Raw genomic sequence first — 22701 nt, 5'->3', positions numbered from 1 at the left:
ATATTAGAGTTTCCAGCCCCTTGATGGTAGTACGTGTATTATGTTATTCTTCTTTCATTTTCAATGTTTTTATTTGCATTTTACATGTTTTGATTTTTTTAAAATATAAGGCTCATTAGACAGCCTTCAACTATTTGTTTGTGTTTGGTTGAATATCGATTTTTATTTTTTTTTAGACTGAACCCCTGCTTAGCTTGGGTTGTAGACGATAAACTCGTTAAATTTCTGTTACACGGTGTAATGGGTGAAAAGGCTGCCAGTGGCCGGTGTCGCGGAACTTCTCCCAATTGCGAGTATACACTATACACTCAGCAGCTGCTGCTCAAACCACAACTGGTATGCGTCTCCTCCGTTTAGTATCAGAGAGACCGTCCACTCGGCCAGTCCTAGCCTAGGCACTATTCTGTGGTGTGGTGAGAGTCGCGCTTTCCGTTTCAGTCTAAGCCGGGACATTCAACGATAGTGACGTGCAGCGGTTTTGTTGGGAAAGTACTTGTTTGTACTGGATTGTCCTGGTGTCCTTCTCTCCACGTGCAAGGAAAGAAATGCAGTTGTCACGTGCTGCATGCAGTTGAAGAACTTTGAAATGACAGGACAGGCTTTTGGGGGGAGAAAAAGTTCGTCATTGAACTAGAATGCGCTTATCGAGCACACAATCACAACCGCACACAAGTGCACTGGAATATTGATGAGCTCAAGTCACCACTTCGGGCAAAGTGGACAGCCATGCTGTCTTCGTCGTACAAGATTTAGTGTCCTGTGAGGAGTTCCTCAATTCGAACGAGACATGCAAACAAATTTGGCCCTCGAAGATATGGCTATCTGTGAAAGTTGAAACAAAGTAAAAAGTGACGACCGCCGTGAATAGAACGAGTGAAACCCAAACCAAACCGCATGTCGTCGTCGTCGTCTAACTGAGTGATAACGAAAAATACAACATCATCAACAACGTCGTGCTAAAAGTGTCCTTATTTTCGACTGGAATGTGCGCTTTTTCGTATTCGTGTCAGCGGAAATAATAATAATTTATTCGACAAGAGTGGGGAAGTGAAACAAAACACAACAACACAAACAAAAAAAAAATACTTGAAACTAAAGAGATGTACTACTACTAAGTCCGCCGACTAATCGAGCAGAAGCAGCAGCAGTACGTAGAAACGTATTACACCAGCACTGCACACGTAAACCGGGCGGATAGATTAAGGTGATTATTCATAGTTTGTACGAGAGAAGAGCACAGCGAAGAAAATAGTTCGTCGTTTGTTGTTTGCTGTGGGGAAATATTTGATGAGACGACTGTCTTTGGCGTCTTTTTTCATGGATGGGGGTACAACACTGAGGCCCGCATATGGTTGATAACAGAGTTTATTGATTTCCTTGCTTCTGTGTAAAACTAATTTTGTAAGTGGATTCACAAGCCTTTCAAATTTAATTATAATTTTCCAGCAATTCAGTTCGATTCAAAGTCCTTTGAAGTTGTTTGAGTTTTTATAAAAACTCAAACAACTTCAAAGGACTTATATATGGGTCATTCGAGGTCATCTGGGTACACTTTTGATCAAACTTGAAGGGAACGTTAATCTATCGATAGTTACAAGAAATCGAAAGTTTGGTGCCGATTGGACTATCCCTCTATTTTTGGCAACTACAGTCATCCCACATATTCGGAATACCCACAAATTCGGAACACTTTTGTGGTAATTTGTCAATTACATGCCAAATGCAGCTTTTCTATCGACCCTACTATTTTTAGGACCTTCATTTGTACATTCTCTTGCTATTTCACTGGTAAAAGTAGTACTTATTGAACAAAAAACCTCTTTTCAAGATTTTTTTATCCTGAGCAGCAAAATACTGCCTCAAAATTGCCTGTTTCATTATTGTGGGATGTTATTGTGCCTTCCACAATTGTGGAACACCTGAATTTAACTGATATGTTTACAAAAAGAGTTATCAGACCATTCATAAAACATAACTAAGCAAGAGTTTCGTTGGTTTCAGTGTCTGAAGTCATTATTTTGTAAAAATTATGTACTTATGGAGAGAACCAAAGTTTGTTTACTTCCTAAGAAAAAATGTTCCGAATTTGTGGATTTCAAGGGTCAAAGTTTTTCTTCAAAAACTTGATATAAAAGTTAAAATTTGCAGGTGTTTGATACAGCATTCGAAAGATCGCAAGAAAAGCTTTCAAATGAAGGTAAAAGCGAATCATCAAGTTCAATCATTGATTTTCTATGATTTTTTGAACATTGGCCGATCTGTAAATTGTTCCGAATATGAGGGATGACTGCACCTTTTTTTTTGTCAAACCGATTTAAATTCTCTAAAAAAAAATTTTATTGAAAGACGCAGCGCAAAAAATTTTGAGCAGCATTTGGGAGCGTTCTTTTATTACGTAACGCAGTAGGGGGGAGAGGGGGGTCGGAGGCCGTGTTACGCTCCATACAAAATTTTTAAAATTTGTATGGAAATATTGTTACGAGGGGGGGGGGAGGGGGTCTAAAAGTCCGATTTTTCGCGTTACGTAATAAAAGAACGCTCCCTTTTTAAAGGATTTTCTCTTGATTCTACATTAGGGTGACAATAAAAAAATCGACATCAGAGATACCCTCTGACTCGATTCCTAATGCAAAAATAAGTATCTGTGCCAATTTTAAGCCAAATCGGTTAAGGCTAAGGGGTCGCTTTTCATCGTTGAAGTTTATATGGGGAAAATCATGAAAATGTATGGGGAAAAACATCGTTTCAGTAATTTTCTGCTAGGTGGCGCAGGTCTCGCCCAAAATTGTCCAAGTGTGAGATTCTTGTAGGAAATTTAATTCCCTACAATTTTGTCGAAGGGTGCAAAACGATCCGAGTTAATCCTGATTTTTGGTGATTTTTTCTAGAAAAAAAATTGCTTATATGCTTCCTATATACCCCTTGTATACTTTCAAGTATATAAGCCGATTTCTTTTCATCGCATTGCTAATAACTCATCAGGATCAACTCGGATTGTCTTGCACCCTTCTACAAAGTTGTAGGTAATTAAATTTCCTACAAGAACCTCACACTTGGACACATTTGGGCGAGACCTGCGCCTCCTGCTGCAAAAATCCTGAACCGATGTTTTTCCCCATACATTTTTGCTATTTTCCCCATATAAACTTCAACGATGAAAAGCGAGGAGCGGCCGTGGCTGACTGGTTACGGTGTTCGCTTTGTAAGCGAATGGTTCTGGGTTCGATTCTCATCTGCTCCCAACGAGAAAGTATAGGAAATATTAATCTTAAAACTCTGAACATGAACGAAAAATCAAAGTCGCTCGAGTCGGGGTTCGATCCCCCGTCCTTTGGATTGATAAGCAAAAATGCTAACCACTAGGCCATCGCGACTTGGTGAGCTATGATTGGAATTAGGAATACTGTTACTCTTAACTATATACGCGCTGGGTCCTTGTCCATTTTGACAAAAGTTCGGAAGTTCTAAATAACGTTTGAATCCGATTGGTGCAAACGTTCTTCAGGGCGGGGCTTGTCGATAAAGCTGAAGTACCTCGCGCTCGGCTAGCCAGCGTAGAAATGGGTCTCCGAAGCTCGGCAGAGCTAATACCTTCCAGATGCCTATGCAAGTTATTTGCATGTATAGAATGTAGATCTAAAAATGCATGGAAACAACGCAATTTGTAAGAAGCGACCGCGTGGTCCCGTTTGGTTGGTTGCACACACACACACACACATAAACTTCAACGATGAAAAGCGACCCATTAGCCTTAACCGATTTGGCTCAAAATTAGCACAGTTACAGTCGACTCTCTGGCTGTCGATCTTCTCGATATCAATAATCCTCCATCTATCGATAAATTCTTCAGTCCCTTCAATCTGCACACTTCAATTATCTTCATTCCTCGATATTTTCCCTTGCTTGAAGGATCTCTTCCTCGACGGTCCCTTGGATTATGTTTGCTTTAAAAATCTCTTCCGGTTGTCAATAATTTCACTTTCTCATGGCTTGCATAGACATTTTCTTGGCGAAACGAAGCTTTGAAGGGTGTTTGACATTAGTTTGTTTTTGTTTGATGGACGTTGCCATGATTCTCTCTCATAGCTGGGTATCAAGAAAAAAATATTTTCAATCGAGTCTTCATTTTGCATCGTTCTGTAAACTGATGATTCTCTTCTTCGACGGTCCCTTGGATATTGACAACCAGAGAGTCGACTGTACTTGTTTTTGCCTAAAGAATCGATCCAGGGGGTATCTCTTGCGATTTTCCGAAATTTTCAATTTTTCTGGTCACCTTATTCTACATTGTACTTGTTCCATTTGTCTCGATAGACTCTCCGAATCATTATGCTTCAATATCTGACCACCATCCAAAGGTTTATATCCATAAATACTAAGTGTCCATATTTTCTTTGAAGTAACCCTTTTTAAAAAACTTTCTCAAAGAGCAACCCTGATACTGATTTGTCAGTATGTTTTTTATCACCCTGAGTTTGATTATCATTTTCCCCTACTCAATGACTAAACAGATTTTTATTCTTTGCCAGTTTGAGAACACGAGCAAAAGTTTCTAGAACAAGTTCCGGGAGTTAAATATGAATGGGTAATTCTCCGCCAACTCACACGAAATTGGAAAAAGTTGCCCCAACCTCTCTTTGATGTGCGTAAAACTTTGTCCTAAGGGGTAAATTTTGTTCCTGATCTCCATTTTTGAAAATCTCGTTAGCTACCATTTTTGAACATTCTGTAAAGACGTGTTTCTAAATAAATTATAGCCGCAAATGGTGATGGTTTGGAAATTTTGCGTCAAACGGACTATTATGTGACATTGGACGCCCATTTTGATGTGGTACTCAGAATTTCTTGAAAAAACAATTTTTCATCGAAAAAACAAAAACAAAAATTGTTTCAAAAATTGTGTCATTTTTCGTTACACGACTGTAAACATTTTTGGGCCGCGTAAATTTTATGGAAATTACATGTACTCTTCGAATCTGCAAAAAAAGAGCGAGCCGCTCAAAGAGCCGGTTCAATAAAAAGAGCGAACGAGCCATGGCTCACAAAAAAAGAACCGCGGTTCTTATTAAAACTCCGGTCTTTTGAAAGAACCGTTCCAAGATGGAATAATGTTTAAACTTGTTATAAATATAATTTAATAAATTCCCAACATTTTGTAGTGATAAATTTGTTTTTGTCAATTTAAAATATTTCAATGCTAATAGAATAATAATCCCAACATCATCCCTTCATGTACTTTTTCAAGTACTTCAGGATAAAAACGGCATGTCCCGACATTTTCAGAGCTGAACCGTCATAATTCATTGGGGTGACTATAGTAACTTTTCTCATCAATATATATTGAAAACTCTCAATAGCATTGATGTCAATTTTTGAAAACCACTTAATAGTTTTCAAGCTAATGTTGACCTATGGTTTTCAAGGGCATCTTCTTGTTCTTAGGTTTTTTTTTTATAATTTGTATGATTCTAATGCAAAATAACATTAAACATCACACAATTCTTAAAACATATCCTTTTCATCCATACATAAAAAAACGATTTTGCCCACCTCCAGCAAAAACGCAGAAGGGTATTTTTGCATTAAGAACAAAAAATTTCATATTTCGTGTTATTTCTAACTTTGCATGGTTAGTTTTAAGAGTGCAATAATGTTCTACAAAGTCGTAGAGCGGTTTTTTTTTTTTTTAATTTTGATATGCAAACATCGTAATCATCACGAGTTATTTTTCATCTTTTTTTTTTGGTCTGTAGAATAATTTTACATGGAATCCTAAAATATGACATAATACGACTTTTTTACACTCTGGCTCAATTTCGAGGTTTTTTAGTTTTGGTTCAATATAAGCAGAGATATGCCCAAATCCCTGAAATAAATAGTGCCTTTCTCCAAAATTTCTTAATTTAATTACCTTTCACACGATGGGCAATGCCTACTGAGTTTTGTAATGAGTGCTATAGAATATTTTTCATACATTTCATTAATTTTTATGTTTTAATAACATATTATCATCATAAAAAATATCTTAGTAGGCAGTGTCCATCATGTGAAAGATAATTAAATTAAGAAAAATTTGAAGAAAGGCACTATTTATTTCAATAAATTGGGCATATATCTGCTTATATTGAACCAAAAGTGATACTTTTTATGGAACTTGTTCAGAAAACTGTTTTCTATAATGTCATTGATTCTAAAATGTTTTAAAATGTAATGGTGTAATGTGGCAGAGGATTGAAAAAATAATTTTCGGAACCTATTGGGTAGTAAACGGCTTATTAAATAAAATCTATGTTTTGCATTGTTTAATGCTCAAATTTGTATCCGGGCAATTTGTTGCTGTTATTTCATGACAAATTGTACAAAGAAAAGATTTACTTTCGGTCGTATCGGGGTTTCCAGCTAGGATTTTGGGGTAATTTCAAAGAAAGCTAGAAATCTGGTAAATTTGGTTCCATTTTTTATTGGAGGTCAAATATTGGTCAAATATAGTTGGTTAGAGTCCCCAAAGCATATTCATAAGAAGTTTGAGTGATATCAACATGAATGCACCGATTTTCTGTGACTTTTTTGAATATATATCCCATAAAATCGAAAAATAATGCTCAAAAAAAAAGTTGCACTAGACCCCCCGACGAAATATTTCGGTATACCCCGCAAAATGTCGGGACAGAGCCCTTCTTTCACGGTGCCAAATATCAGACATACCGAATTTTTTTATCTTTGAGGTCTCGAAAAACTACACCGTGTTCAAACCCCAATTCCTGAACTCTAGGAATTTTGGCTCCTTTCTATTGGAAGCAAAGTAACCTACGACCAGTTGACCAGTTAACATAGTTACCTTAGTTGTTGATTGGAAATAAATATTCATTCTCGTTTCAAACCTCAAACCCATTGGACGTGTTTTACCCTGCTAAAAGGTTATGGGCCTTCGCACAAAGCCGAGAAATTTTTTCAAGTAGCGGACAAGTTTTGAAGATGCCGAGAACTCGCCGCAGCGGAGGAAGCTTTCCGGAAGTTACACCAAATGGAAACGGTGGTTCGGAAGTAGCTGCAGGTGGAAGCGGCAGTGGCCAAGGTCCGAATGGATCCGGACAAGCGCCAAACGGAAACGGAGCAGCTGGCAACGGCGGGAACGGAGCCCCGCTAGCCCAAGTTAGGAACGTTCGGGTCACGAGTTCGGTGGCCATGCCGGCGATCGAGAAGCTAAAGGGTCGGGAGAACTACTCGACGTGGGCGTTCTCGATGCGGATGACCCTGATCCGCGAGGGCAGCTGGCCTGCCGAGCGACGAGCGGAAGGTGACATCGTGACGGAAGACCTGAAGGAACGGGCGCTGGCTACGATCTGTCTGGGTGTAGAAAACACCAACTTCGGTCTCATCCAGGACGAGGAAGACCCGAAGGAAGTCTGGAGGAAGCTGGCGGCTTCGTTCCAGGACAAGGGTTTGCCGAGGAAGTTCGGCCTGCTCAGGAAGCTGACGTCGATTCGCCTCGAGGACTGCGCGAGCGTTGAAGAGTACGTCAACGAGCTTATGACGACTTCTCACAAGCTCACTGCGATCGGTTTTAAGGTCGACGATGACTGGATGGTAGCTTTGCTGTTCATGGGACTGCCAAGCTACTACGAGCCCATGGTCATGGGTCTGGAGGCCTCGGGGGCTGCTCTGACACTGGATTCAGTCAAGGCCAAGATCCTGCAAGACGTGAAGCACGAGAAGGGACCCACCTACGCCGGATACGACAGTGCGCTTTGTACCAGGGGTACAAGTTCGAGTCGGACCAGGGAGCCGCTGCAGTCAAGATCAGAAAAGCGATGTTTTGTATGCGACAAGCCGGGACATTTTGCGGCCAAGTGTCCAGAGAAGCGGATCGAAAAATCGAAGCCTATAGCCTGGTTCAGCACGGACACGACGGGTGGTATCCAAGCAGGCGCATGGTACTTGGACTCAGGAGCATCGTGTCACCTGGCAACATCGGAACATAACTTCAACGGAGAGGAGTCAGTGCAGTTCGACGTTGGAACGGCGAACAACGGTTCGATGACGGCGATCTCAAGAGGAAACGTGGCATTGGAGTGTCCAGACGGCAGCTTGGACGTTCGCGGAGTGCTGAAGATCCCAGACCTGGCCTCGAATCTGCTCTCGGTGAGTACAATCTGTAAAGAGGGCCACATGGTGATCTTCACGGCAAAGCAGTGCAAGATACTGGATGAAGACGGTAAGCAGGTCGCTTCCGGGCGAGAGGAGGGCGGACTGTATCGATTGGCCGAGATGAAGCTGTCGCCGAAGATGGACGAATCGGTCGTGTGTCGACCGGAGAGGGCGTTTCTGGTCAACACGGCGAAACTGATGGAGAAGACGGCAGAACCGGTTGCAGAAGATGCGCAGCCGGACACGAACGAGCGGACCGTTGCGGTAGACGGTGATAGTGAAGCTCGTGGGGAGGCTGGCCTTGCGCTCCCGCCGCAACAAGATAGACCCGTTGACACTTGTCAACAAGAGTCGAGGCACAGCGGCCGGGAGCGCCGTTGTCAAGGCAAGTACGATGACGTTTGTTCCGGTACACTTTCTGTCGCGGATTTTTATCCACAGCCTGCTACAGTGAAGGACGATTATTTCTTGGAGGACGGTCCACTGAGTGTCGAGGTCATGCGGCGACCTGACTGTGAAGCTGGGAACGGACCCAATCTCGACGGCGGAGCTGATGCGAGAGGTCAAGCAGCTGCCGTACGTGAACCAGGAAGAGGACGAATGAGCGAATTTACGGTTCCGGCGTTCAAGAGGTTGCTGTCTATCGCGCTGGACGAGTTTGCCGACGTGGAATCCTACGTGGACGAGTTCATGGCACTGGCTCGTGGTCTAGAGGATAACGGTTACGTGATTGGAGAACCAATGCTCGTGGCGTTGTTGCTGATGGGACTGCCGGTAAGCTGTGATTCCTTGGTTCAGGATGTGGAGAGCTCAAAGATGTCGCTGGAGGCTGCGAAAACTCGGATTCTTCGGGACGTTCGTTTGTTGCAGGAGGAGTTCGAAGGAAGTCGAATGGCGCGTGAGTCCGCCGAAGGTCTAGGAGATGGAGGCGATACCGATTGAGGAGGAGTCAGGGGAACAATCGGGTTCGCCGCTTAGTTAGTTAGGGAAATTTTTTCAATGGTCGTAGTTTAAGGAGGAGTATTGGAAGCAAAGTAACCTACGACCAGTTGACCAGTTAACATAGTTACCTTAGTTGTTGATTGGAAATAAATATTCATTCTCGTTTCAAACCTCAAACCCATTGGACGTGTTTTACCCTGCTAAAACTTTCCTTATTAAGTAATCCAAAAAACCCGATTACTAAATAAGGAAAAAAATCCTAGAATAAAGGAATTTGGTACTATTTTTTTATTTCAGTGTATAGTTAAACAATTTTTGAATTTCGTTAGGGTGATCACATATACTTTCCCTTTGAAATTTAGACATATTCAAATGAAGATATCTCAAGTTTAAAGAAAAAACACCACTGAGTTTTTTCAGCGTTTGTAGCGATAGATCACCTCTTTCTAATGCAACCTGGCGCTTAAAATTTGGCCTGCGCTGTTTCGAGATATTTATGTTTTAAATTTCCATCTTTTGTGCCTTAAAATGGGTGTAACTTTGGACACTTAAGTCCAAATCGGAATGTCAAAAAATAGAAATGTTTGTTTTCAATGCTTAAAAAATGCTTAAAACCGTGAATGCTACATTCAACAACTGATTTTTAAAGATTTGCTTATATGCTTTCTCTAAATTTGGTCGTGGAAAGCGTAGATTTCGATGTATAAGTTTGTGTTTTTGACATAGTTGCTTGGACTGGCAAGCCCCGAGCAGACGGAAATAACGTGGGAATAACATTTTTTGATATTTGAAAATACTAGGACAATAACATTTTATGTTATTTATAACAAGAATTGTTATTCGTCGTTATGATTTTTTTGTTATTGGATTGTTATGGTAATAACAGACTAATAACATTTTTAGTTATTCTTCGAACAAATCTTTGTTATTATTTTTTGTTATTTTAACAACTAATCCGATCATCCCAATAACAGTTGGCGGTATTCTTCCATAACAAAAAAATGTTATTCCAAAGTTGTTTGGGCTTTCAACCAATATCAGACCAATAACAAATTGTGTTATGATAACATAAACTGTTATTAAACCCTTATGCATAAATGGATTTTTCAAGAATATTCCATAACGCTTTTTGTTATTTTAACAGTATTTGTTATTGAAATGGCATGAATTTTGTTATTACCGTCTGCCCGGGGCCTAACAATTTTTCAGAAGACATAAAATTCCCAAAAATATTCCTGAAAAGTCAGATTTTTTAAATCACCCTAATCGTGAACCACCCTTATTTTCAACCAATCCAATCCTTTCTATTTGAGTCAACTCTTTTCAAGACACCAATGCTCCAAAACTTCAAAATTTTTCGGAAAATCCTTTATGTAAAGATGTGATCATTTTGGTAAAATAAATTCCGTAAAGAAAACTCAAGTTTTGGGACATGGATAACATTTTTTGCTCAAAATTTTTGAAAACTAGCTTTTTTTTATTAATGTTCTGTGTTCTCTCTACACTGGGGAAGGTATTAAATAAGTAACATTTGATATGTTGTGAAGCATCAAACATGTATTGGGTCTTTGTGAAATATCTATTCAACTGGTTGATTGTTTCAATTGATTTAAAACAAAATGTTGAACTACGGCTTAAGGTGTTGCTTAGACTAAATGAAGTACCCTCTCATGATTCGTAATCTGACTGATAAAGACCTCGTTGTGTGGGTTATTCAGGGAGATAGTAATGATACTATACAGCAGCAGTAAAAAGAGTTATTAACAAATGGTTGCATTTCACTTCTGCCCTGTTTCCTCTTGTTGCCGGCCGCTGGATGCCACTGTGTCACTTCCTCGGGAAGTTTATCTATTTCTGGCACAATTATGCTTCGATTATTTCCATCCGATGCGTATGGACTGGGTCTCGTGGCGCAGGGGTAGCGGCTTCGGCTGCCGATCCCGATGATGCTATGAGACGCGGGTTCGATTCCCGCCTTATCCACTGAGCTTCTATCGGATGGTGAAGTAAAACGTCGGTCTCGGTTTCTCCTGTCTTGTCAGAGGCGCTGGAGCAGAAATCCCACGTTAGAGGAAGGCCATGCCCCGGGGGGCGTAGTGCCAATAGTTTCGTTCGTTGCGTATGGACTTAAAAAAGGGAAAGGTTACCTTGGATGAATTAAAGCTGATAGATTGGAGGCTTTTAGGGAAATTTTTCGACGGACAATTAATATTTAGTCATATTTTATTTATATTATTTTAGTTTAATCCTCGACCTTCATAGGATGACTAAAAAAAATATGTTTTCATATATCTTTACATCTTTTTGTGTGGTGGTTCTTGTTGTATTGATTTATTTCTCTTCTTAAGCTATTTAAACAAATTCAAGGTACTTTTTTTCTCTCTTTGAAATGAAGACACCAAAGAAACTAGGCCTACGTCATAAATTATTCCAGAGAGCTATCGATCGCCAAGTGAATCACCCTTCACAGGCGACCGTGCGTTTCCACACCAGCCCGTAGAAAAGGGGTTAATTTTTCCGATTCTCGAATCCACCCCATCCATAATTTTCCAGTTCGTAGACCTTTTGGCAGGCAGACAATCAACGAGGTGGGTGGGCAAAACTCCATTTTTATCTTTCCTGGATATTGTGCAACTCTCCACACCTCTCCCCCTGTGGGAAATTTATACCGGCCGGCAACGAGGCTCCATAATCTATCCTAGCCGGCTTCCGATACAAGAGAAGGAAAAAAAATGATGGAAAACCCCATTTTGGGAATAATAATTACCCTCAACTCAACTTTTTTTGCTCAACCTCGAAAGCGGTGGGAGCGGTGGTGGTGACCAGCTGATTTTTATTATCGTCATCATCGTGACCGCGGGATTTATTTCCACGAGTTGGCCAACAGCACGCAGGTATTATTGTACGACTGACGCCCGTCGGAAGTCAGGGGAATTTGATGGATTGGATTAATACCGCCCATCAGGCGGAGTAAAGGGGCTGGTCAACATCATTTCCCAGACTGGCAAGGACACATTCGAGCAACATGGGCGAAACTGTTGCTGGCCAGTTTTTATGTTGAGCGAATGACGAGGCCGTGAAAGATGGTTTTTGTTTTTAAAAGGTCATTTGGAGTATTTTTAACCTTATTTAAGAATTTAGTCATCTCTGATACTCCTGGAAAATTTTGGAAATTGGGGGAAAACGTGAAGGCATTATCAACCTCGTAGATGAATCGGGCTTGCATTTTTCAAAAAACATGCAGCTTGGCGTGATTTACGTCACGACTGCCAACCCTGCAATTGCGCCACGCCACTAATCATGTGGTCAAAATTCCTGAAGGTCATCCCGTGTCCCGCAACCAGCTGCCGACTGGTCCGAGAACATCTGCGAAGTTCTCACATTGCATGCGATTGTTTATGCAAATTGTGCCCCGGTGTAATTTACATAAGAAACTACTCTATTCCGCTCCAAGTCGGGTCGCTACCCCAAAAAGGTTGGAAGAGCTGCAAACAAATCACTCTGCAACCACCTGCAAATCCTTCTGGGTCAATTCGGCCCCGCTGGATTTGTGCTGATCCTGCAGCGGCACTGCGCTGGGTGGAACTGGTCAGCAAATGTAGCCTTCAAGCCGCATGTTGTTGTCGACGGCGGGTTCGTGAGTACAAGACAAAGGCGGGCGACCTTTCCGGGACCTCCGAAGGGGCCTGATGGCCACCGTGCAGCTTAGCAACTCAGCGCCACCAAGGATAGCATTCTTCACCGGGTTGGCATTTGGGAAATTTACGCAAGGACACGGGCACTTCCTGGTGCCGAGGACGACGATGACGGTGATGCACCGTTTTGTTCTCTTCTTTGAGCATGGTGTCGAGTTAACTAGATTTTTTTTAAATGTCAAATTATCAAAAAAGAATCTTTTATCAAATATTCTCATCGGAAATCAGATTTTCCAAGCTTTCCAAGTTGAGTCGTCACCATCGACGCAATATAGAGCTTCCCGGCAAGACTTCCGGAGAAAGCAGAAAATAACTATTAGTAGAGCTCCAGCGGACGCTATGAATGCCGTTGAAGCGTAGTGAAAGAAATCCATAGAAATTAAAGCGAAATGTGTTGGATTATAGCAGGGATAGCGACGGTTGCAATGATTCCTTGAAAGGTTGGTCAGAACGCAAGAATGTGAAATTCATTGCTGCAGTTGTATATGCGTTAATTGCGGAAGTCGTATATCCTTTCGTCGACAGGACAAAAAATACGCCCACAGCTAATTCATGAGGTGGTGCTGCAAGAAAGGCCGGCATTCGACTCTTAACTATAGCCACGTGGATTGAAAAAAAGAGGTAAAATTGGACACGTGTACGAAACTATTTGGTCCGTAATTGCAATAAAATTGGATCGCCTATCGGTCAATCACAACCTTAAGGTTGATGCTTTTCACGTGCGAAACAGGATTCTTGTTGTCGTGGGTGCTGAGCATAGTACTTTGGCTACCGTGAGTGAATCAATTTATAATGACAAATTTCACAAATCAGTTTTGGATGCTACAGATTCTGAGCACAGAGCTGGGATAGATGTTAGTTGTACAGTGTGGTTGCTCGAAGCTGTTTGGTGTGGTGAAGAAGAATGTTTTTTATAGTGGTAAAAACAAATTGATGGAAGAAATCTGTTTAAATTCAAGTTTAGTCACTCGTAAAATGGTGTTGTGATATATTGGTCCAGTCATTGTCAATTTGATGCTCTTTAATAGTGTTCAACATCTTAACAAAAACATAAAACAAGAAAACTGTACAATAAATGAATGAGGTACGATAAAAATAAATATTCACTGCATAAATATTAGATGTTGTCCTTACCTAAAAGATAATTGGCAGGCCCGTAGCAAGAGGGGGGTGCTTCGGGCTGATTCAAAACAAAAACTGAGAATCGTAACTTGATAAATAATTGAAAATAACCAGCTCTCGACACAAATAAACGACCAAATTACATATAAAAAATTAAGGGGTTACATACATGTAAATCGGCAAAAATGCAAGAGGTTTGTTTAAAATATACATGTTTATCTATTACCAAGTTAGAAGACATTTGGTTGAATCATTGCCGAGATCTAGCTATTTGAAGTTAGCTGTTTCTAAAAACGGGCGCCACGATATCTCAACACTGCTTTGACCAAATCGGCTCAAAATTTTGGTGAAGACTCGTTAAACCGGTCCTGTGTGCATGATGAAGGCCGATTTTCAAAAAGTTTATTTTTTTAAAGATAAAAATATTTTTATTGTTTTTCATATAAAAAACAACAGTTTTTGATTTCTGTATTTTTTTAAAAAAAGCAAAATTTCAAAATCGGGCTTCGTCATGCACACGGGATATATTTTGAGCGTCTTCGCCCCAAATTTCAGCCAATTTGGTCCACCCCATCTCGAGATATCGTGGCACCCGTAAATCAACTCGGTGTTTAGGAAAAAATGTTCACAAAGTTTGACAGTCTGCTTTGCGCATGGCAAAATTTTGAACTCAAATCGTCTCTAACTCAGTTCAGTTACGAAATATCTTCATGAAACTTTCAGAAGTGATTGAAAATCATTTTTTAGTGGATTGATTGAATTCAGAGCCGTACCTAGGGTCCACGGCGCCCTTGGCGAAGCATCAATTTGGCGCCCCTCCAAATTTTTCATCATTTTGATATGTTTACTTAAATTTTCAGCGATTGATTCAAAGAGTTTTAGTAATATAATGGTAATTGATAGAATAAATATAACAGCTAGAAAATCCAACCACAATTTAATTCTTTGAAGAATATTCAAATTAATGTTTTACTATTTTTAAACCATTTCAATCGATTTATATATTTCCAATATAGATAGGTTGTAACGAAAAGGTGCTTTAGGATTAATGTTGACTGAAAATAGCAGAGTGTTGTTTTATCGTTTTAAACAGAATTTGATCTGACCTAGCTTAAATTTCATTGTATCAGCATTTTCCTGCATTCCTGAAAAAATAGTTTAACTGATTAGAAAATGGACTCCTTTTCAAACTTGTTTTTGGATGGATTCCTTTTGAAACTATTTTTTTTCAATTTATTTTTGAAAACAATATTTCTCTTCTCTGTGACTGTGTTTTTTGATTGATATAAAATTCCTAAAATTTGTTTTTTGAAAATTCAAAGCTTCAAACAAAGGCAATTAGTTTTTACCAGCCTGATGGCAAGATTGTCAAATTGTATGTATGGGCCGCGATACTCACATTGGTTGGACCGTGGACCCCGCTATTTGGTCGCTTTACCCCTCTGACGCTAAATATAGGGTAAAAGAGCCAGCAAATGTGCATTTGAAAAAAAGTTTTTTGTGAAAAATATTTCAAATTGTGTTTTTAATGAATAATTTTAAATATGTTTTGTCAAAAAATAAATAACTAGAAAAATAAAATATTATCCAGCCTTTAAGGACGAAATCAATCGTTCACATTTTTTAATGTTAACTTTATTAACATATTTTAGTGTTAAATGAGGTTAAATGTCAATATTCCAAGAAGATAATGTACAGCTTGTGACGATAAACTACCTTTCCTTTACTTAGAAATCGTATCCAGAAGGAAAACGATCACCAGCTATGTTGGTCCGCACCGGGTTCTGAACTCCCATTTGCGAGGCGGAAGCCTTACCGCATGGCTCGGTCTTAACAAAAAAAATAATTAGACAATAAATAACAATTTCAAATTACAAACCTAAATATTAAATAAACTTATTTTCAAATTGACTTATAAATGGCCTGTATACCCTATTTTGTGCAACCAGTTTATGGAGCATTCACCCTATATGGACTGTCAAAAGTGAGGTTCACTTTTTGACAAGCTTGCCACCAGTCTGGTTTTTACCTTTTTAACACATTGAAATTTTTTGTGTTTATTTTTCGACATCTAAAGTTTCTTAAAATTTTGTATAAAAACCGAAAAACGAAACTATTGGCACTACGCCCCCGGTGCATGGCCTTCCTCTAACGTGGGATTTCTGCTCCAGCGCCTCTGACGAGACAGGAGAAACCGGGACCGACGTTTTACTTCACCATCCGATAGAAGCTCAGTGGATAAGGCGGGAATCGAACCCGCGTCTCATAGCATCATCGGGATCGACAGCCGAAGCCGCTACCCCTGCGCCACGAGACCCATATAAAAACCATTACACTCAAATAGAGGGTGACGAGCGGGAATTCCCGGGAAATCGACCATTTTTGGACCTCTCGATTCCCGGGAAATTTGGTCGAAGCAAAATTATATAAACAAATAAAAAAAAATTTAAAATTCGAAATTGTTCAGAACATTGGGTGTTCAATGTAAGATGTTCAAGTTCGAATGAACCAATGCTTCTCTTATCTTCTAATTCAGAAAGTGTAAATTTTAACTTATTGAAAATTCCAATAACTATAATTGGGAAAACTTAAAATAATGTGGACCCCAAAATTAACCTTAAAGCATACTTAGCAGTTAGCCACAAGAAGAAAGTCTATTTTTTTTATATTTTTGTTTATTATTTCTAAGAGTATAATTTTCATATCCTCTTTCAAGCATAGCAATTCTTATAATCCATTTTTTTTATTCTTATTATTTTAATTTCGCTGTATCAAGGAAATTTCCTTTTTTGATGTCATGGAGTACTTTTGTGTTTCGCTTAAACCTCAATATTAAATTATATCTTAGAAAAAAACTCTGGAAATCTTTGTAAAGTCCGCCAAATGTGAACATTCGGGTTTTCCGGATCACTATTTCTTCAATGCATATTTACAGTTTTAAAATAGAAAAAAATATTAAAATTGTTGTTTTGAGTCGCTATTTATTATATTGTAAAAATCCCGATACTGGGAAATTATATATTAGCTATTTTGTTATTTCACAAAAATCTAATAACAAGTTCTTACAAAAAGTTGTATTGCAGATTCAGAAAAAAAAACAAGAAGTAGATAGTTCCCAAAAATAATGAGGCTACTAATTAACGTTTCATTAAATAAGCATGAATAAATCGTAACTGAATTTATTGAAAAGAAACACATTTATAACTTTTCTTTATACATTACTGGCACTATTGGCATAGTTATAAACACTACCAGGTCCCGGGAATTCCCGGGAAATTTCCAAATTCAACTCTCGATTCCGGGAAATTGAAAATCTCGAGAATAGTCACCCTCTACACACAAAGCTTTTAGAACCGTTTGTGTAAATATGAAAATTTAGGCGAAATTACACTGGATAGCCCAACACATAGAATCCATGAAATAAAAATGAATGTGAAAGATAAGCAACTTTATCCATTCCATTAAAACATAACAAAACAAAAATTTCAAGGAAAATGTTACTAACATTCTTCAAATTATTGACCCTAGAAGCAAAATTAAGTGGAACTTTGTGTTTTCCCAAAAATATTGCTGTTTTTGGAGTTGGAATTTTGCTTTGGTTTAAATTCTAATGGGTCCGCGATAATGGTGTTTCTGCAAATCAAAATTATACAAGAAATTGTATAATATTTTACTTTACGACTAAAAAGTTGGTGGGCATGCCAATCTATGCAACTTTGTCGAAGACACCCAAATTTTACTTTTTCACTCTTGCTGCAAGCAATTGAATACAAGCAGCAGAATATAATATATTTAGAGCAATTTATGTGCTCTTAAAAAACCAACATTTTTATGTTGAAAAAAAAATATTTTGCTAGAAATTTAACAAAAGTCAAAGCATTTTTTGTGTAAGAAATATTCAATTTTAACACTTCAGTATTTCGAAAACGTAGGCCAATCTCAACGCACAAGTTTGCATTTAAAACGATAAAAATATCTCAAATGCCATTTTCTTTAAACTTGATATATCTTATTCTTTTTATTTTAGATTTTCAATGGAAATGTGTAAATTTCAATTAAATAGCTGATTATATAAAAAAATACTTCAAAACATAAAAAAGCTTGATGGTTCCTGATGCTGGAAAAAATGGTGAAATTTAAATTGAATTTTATATACTGTAGTTGGAATATAAAATCTCTAGCTATTTCAAAGAATTGTTATAAAACCCTGAAATTTTTGCCACTTGAGCGCCCCCTTTGATAAATGAATTGAGAGAATTTAATTTTAAATTTAATTCTGGTACAATTATTGAAATAGTTGATTTTGGCGCCCCAAGTGTTATAAGTAATATTTGTAATATTCCGACCAAGATTATCGAGTTATTTTGTAATCCTACTTTAAAATTTGGCGCCCCTTTTGTTCTGAATACCTTTCTAGGATTTTATAATTACATGACAAATTTGTACAATCATCGTTTTCGGCGCCCCCCAAGGGCTAGCGCCCTTGGCGGTCGCCAACTGCGCCAACCCCTAGGTACGGCGCTGATTGAATTTTTCTTTTTTACCAAATTTTGTGATTTTCTACATGTATGTGCATCGGGACACCTAAAATGAAATAGAATAGGTAAATACACTGAACCCCGATTTTTTGACACCAATCGTTGTCAAACACACGGAGACACTTTTTAGTTTGATACATTCTCTACAACAGAGCTTACACTTACTGCTAAACGTTTGGGTTGATATTGGGTTCATAGTCAGTGTGATTCCCGTGTAAAAAGTGACAGTTCGTCACTTTTTAGTTTAAATTTGTCAAACCAACGGAGTACAAACTAAAAAGTTTCTAACGAAAAAGTGACCAACCACCGGGGGTTGAGTGTAAAACTTTCTTTTTGGTTATTAAAGAATTTAACGTTGAACTCAATATTTTTTCTTGGTTTAAGAGCAGTGTTGTAAGATTATTTTATGTGAGGGTTGTACCACTGACGAACTGACGTGCCACCCCAAATTTGAATTTGATCTTCCGTCTCACTCACCCTCAGCGATCACTGATTGTCAAACAAACGATTTGGCAGATGCGCAGCTGCAGTTGCTGAGAAACTTTCTGGAACAACAAATGAAAATGGAGGAAAACATATTGAAACCTTAAAACTTCTGAATTTTGAATTTAACGGTGAATAATTTGCAAATCTTGCATTATCTAATCGAAAATGAGGCAACAAATTGCGTTAAACTTCCAAATTAGGCTTGTTTTAGACTTTTCGCAACATTGCCATTCCAACTCTTATCCGCCATTTTCACATGTTGTTCCAGAATTCTTCACAGCAAGGAATGTGACAAAACGTCAAACTCTGATTCTGACAATCGCCAAAGAAGAGAACAGTACAAAGAAAAACAAAAAAAAGTGGCACTTCAGTTCGTCAGTGGTTATAAATAGGGTATTTATCCCTATTTTGGGCCTAGTACCTAATTTGGGCCTACAAAACCTAATTCAAAGAAATTTTGGATTTCACCAAATCTGGCATGAATCTGCCACTTGATAATGATTCGTGCTGTCATCATTTTTATTTTGGTGGGCAAGAATAATTCACTTAGGTCCAAAATTTTCATCACTTTTGCTTGCCGCTTCTTGGCACTCAGCGTCACGGCGTTCATCGCTCAGAACACTAATGCAAGCCGTCCCGCGAATCTTCAACCACCGGCCAATGTGGTGGGTTGCCACATTACGGGCTTGTTATTTGGCTACGCAACAAATGTTTAAATATGTTCAAACTCATAAAAGAATGATATAAATGATGCCCATGCTAATTATGCACGTAATGCAAGTGAAATCAATCATTCTAGTGTTGATTTCTGGCTTAAAACGCCACAATGATTTAGCTTGTTTGTCGACCGAATTTGTGCGGTTGTACTGTACGAGCTGGGGTTGAACCGTACGTCAAAAAAGTTCAAGTTCTGCCTATAGCAGCCTCTGAGGATACATCAAATTAAAAATGCGCTCGGTTTAGTAGGCCCAAAATAGGAACAAATACTCAACGTTCCTAAAAAAAATATGAGTTGGTATACCTACGGGGCTACGGTCTAAACTCGATTATCCGAAGACTTTGGAAAATATTCACTTTAGATAATCGAATCATGAACACGAATTTTTGAGCTGAAATCATTTTGAAAAATTCTTTATACACGGATAGTTTTTCTTTGCATGGCTATTTAGGAGGATTTTTGACGCATTTTTGATTCATACATTTTTGGAACATACACAGAAGAACAAAAATAGTGCATAGTTTTCCAAATTTCATGCTTTTAAGTACTCTAAAAACGGCATTATTGTTCTACGAATACTTTACGTCTCTGTTTTTTTATATTTTCTTTTTTTATTTTTATTTTGAGTATGTGTTCTAATTAAGTTTTGGATTTGGTTTGCTGAAAGCATATGGACAACTTAGCATTTTTTATATATTCCAGTTACTTTTTAGTTTAGTTTACTTGTTTTTCACAATTTATTTCGTAAAATAATAACATGAGCTTTTAAGTTGCAATGAACTGCAAAAAACATAAAGAAAAGGACTGCTCACATATTTTGCTCAGAAGAGAATGTTAGTTGAAGTTAGTTAGAAATTTCATGATATTAGCAATTCCCGATTCCAGGATTTTTTTTATAAGATCCCAGGGATTGTCTATCTTACAAAATATAATTTCAAATAATTAGTTTAACGGATTCGTCCACCAAAATATTATTATTTTTATGCAAAATTATAAATTTAAAGCAAGAAAATAATTCCATACACTCTTTTTGAATTGAAACAACTTTTGATTCTCGGGAGTTTCAAAATCTCGAGAATCTTCTATAAAGTTGATTGAAACTAATAATCCCAAATTCATATCCTTGATTGGGAGTTCTTTTTTTTTTCCATTCTGATTGATAAAATTTGATGGTTTGATTTTTTTGACTACCATCATCAGGGGTGACATTGGGTCTGGTGGGTGAGATTGGGTCATACCATAATGCTAAAAATTGTATGACCCAATGGCACCCCTGATGACGGCATTTTTCAATAAAGATCGAAGCCCAATGTGGGGTTGAGTTGTGGCAGGTTAAAAGCTATCATTGAGGCCATAGTTTAGTGGGTGGCATTCAAGGGTTAAACAGATTACTTTCCCCAAAATAATTGTAAAATCGAAGTAAAATATATTGATTATTCTGATTGGTTTCGGTTAGAGATTACTTAGACCAACAAAATGTGTAAATCCGTTTCCAAATTTAAACCTCTATTAAAACTCTACAACTAGTCTGTATCTGACGTAATACAGGCTTGGTATCAAGGCTTCCAACTTTCCCCAACTAACCGTGCGTTCATTTATCTCCTTCCAGCTAAAAATGATAATATTCCTCTACCTGATCCTGGTGCTGGCCTGGGCCCTGCTCATCATCATCCTCAAGTGCAAAAAGGCACGCGCCAAGCGGCTGGCCGAGCTGCAGGAGGCGTCCCAGCCCGTCCACGTGGTTCAGATCGGCTCGAACCTGTACGACATAATGTCGATTCAGCACCACCACCACTCCCACCCGATGGGTCGCGTACCCCCGTACGGGACGGTTTACGACTGTCTGGGCACCGGTGACCATCAACACCACCACCACGGGACGACGCCGGGTTCCAACGGGGGAGGGCGCTCATCGGTGACACATTCAAACGCGGCCTTCGTCGGGGATGACGGCAGCGTCTACCCGGGAAGTCACATCTGTAAGTTATTTGATCTTTCGAGAAATATATGTTTTTAAATAACTGCAAAATTGATGAATTGATGAATAATTTTCATTTGCTTTTAAAAATAAAATGCGCAAATATTTTCACTGTGCCTTAATAAAATTTCCACGATGACAATTTTTATTGTTATCACCTTTTTAATTGTTTTCCTCTCCCCCTGTTCAAACAGCCCCACTGGAGCCACCCCCTTCGTACGATGAGGTGATACGACTGCCCGCTCACTATCCCAAGGTGGAAACCTTTGTACCCGAGATGGTGGTTCCCTCCGACGAATCAGCGGCGGCAGCAGCCACGGCTACTAGGAGTGCCGCCACCGCCCCCAGCTGTGAGTCCCCGCCGGCGTTCAGCGTGAGCGGGCTGGCCCGGATAAAGCCCATCTCGGCGGCGGTCAGTTCTTCGACCGCGACGACGGCGACGAGCACCTAGTCAAGCGCAGGAAGCTACACTGAACATGGTTTTGTGAATTAAGTTTAAGGATTAGCTCTAGTAGGGATCGACTTAACGTGCAATGAATTTGAGAGAAATCGTTGTAAGAACTATCAGCAACATGTTAACGTTTGTAGAACAAATAAGTTACCATCTAGGATTTTTAAGAGAATCACTATTTGCCATATCGTTTTTAGTAAATGTTCACTGAAATACACGAAACTTCGGTGAAAAAAATAAAACGTGTTTGGAATCTTTTCACGATGAACAGCCGTATTGTGCACAGCTTGCATACAAGCTTGCGTCCAATAAATTTGAATTCCGGTGGAGTGGAGAGGTACCACGTGGAGAGCAGCACAGAGTGTGTTATTACGGAAATGTGTGAGTTATTCTATATGTTTCCGCAAATCAACTTTTTTCGTACTTTTAATTCAAATAAACCTTGTCCAACCATTCCCTATGTGTATGTCAAAAGAAGCCAAAAAACCGTCCAACTTTAATGACTTACAGGCACAGGTGTTTTGTGAGTCTCTATTGCAAGTTTCCGCTCTAACCTACACTCAAAGTCAGAAGTATCCCTCAAAAGGGTACTTTCAATCCTCAAAAAGGATACTTTCTATCCT

At 39.0% G+C, this 22701-nt stretch overlaps 1 protein-coding gene across 2 annotated transcripts; it reads left to right on the top strand.

Annotated features, from left to right (window-relative positions):
* The first annotated feature begins 344 nt into the window (after positions 1 to 344).
* Positions 345 to 22320, top strand: LOC6043323. Of its 2 annotated transcripts, none has more exons than XM_038264205.1 (3): positions 345 to 1204; positions 21259 to 21628; positions 21822 to 22320. In XM_038264205.1, exons 2-3 carry the CDS (start codon positions 21265 to 21267, stop codon positions 22076 to 22078), a joined length of 621 nt encoding a protein of 206 aa, XP_038120133.1. In that variant the 5' UTR covers positions 345 to 1204; positions 21259 to 21264; the 3' UTR covers positions 22079 to 22320. The 2 variants fall into 2 exon arrangements, with proteins under 2 accessions (XP_038120133.1, XP_038120132.1); XM_038264204.1 differs by lacking the exon at positions 345 to 1204 and adding an exon at positions 13721 to 13869.
* Positions 22321 to 22701: the final 381 nt, after the last annotated feature.

This window comes from Culex quinquefasciatus, chromosome 3 (genome assembly GCF_015732765.1).
Source record: "Culex quinquefasciatus strain JHB chromosome 3, VPISU_Cqui_1.0_pri_paternal, whole genome shotgun sequence".
Lineage (NCBI taxonomy): Eukaryota > Metazoa > Arthropoda > Insecta > Diptera > Culicidae > Culex > Culex quinquefasciatus.
Note: the sequence above shows the minus strand (reverse complement) of the source record. Positions and strands in the feature narration are given on the sequence as shown.

Excerpts from the sequence above, each read along its gene's own strand:
- LOC6043323 (XM_038264204.1), top strand. Across the intron at positions 21,629-21,821 it reads CTACCCGGGAAGTCACATCT|CCCCACTGGAGCCACCCCCT; the intron begins GTAAGTTATTTG and ends CTGTTCAAACAG.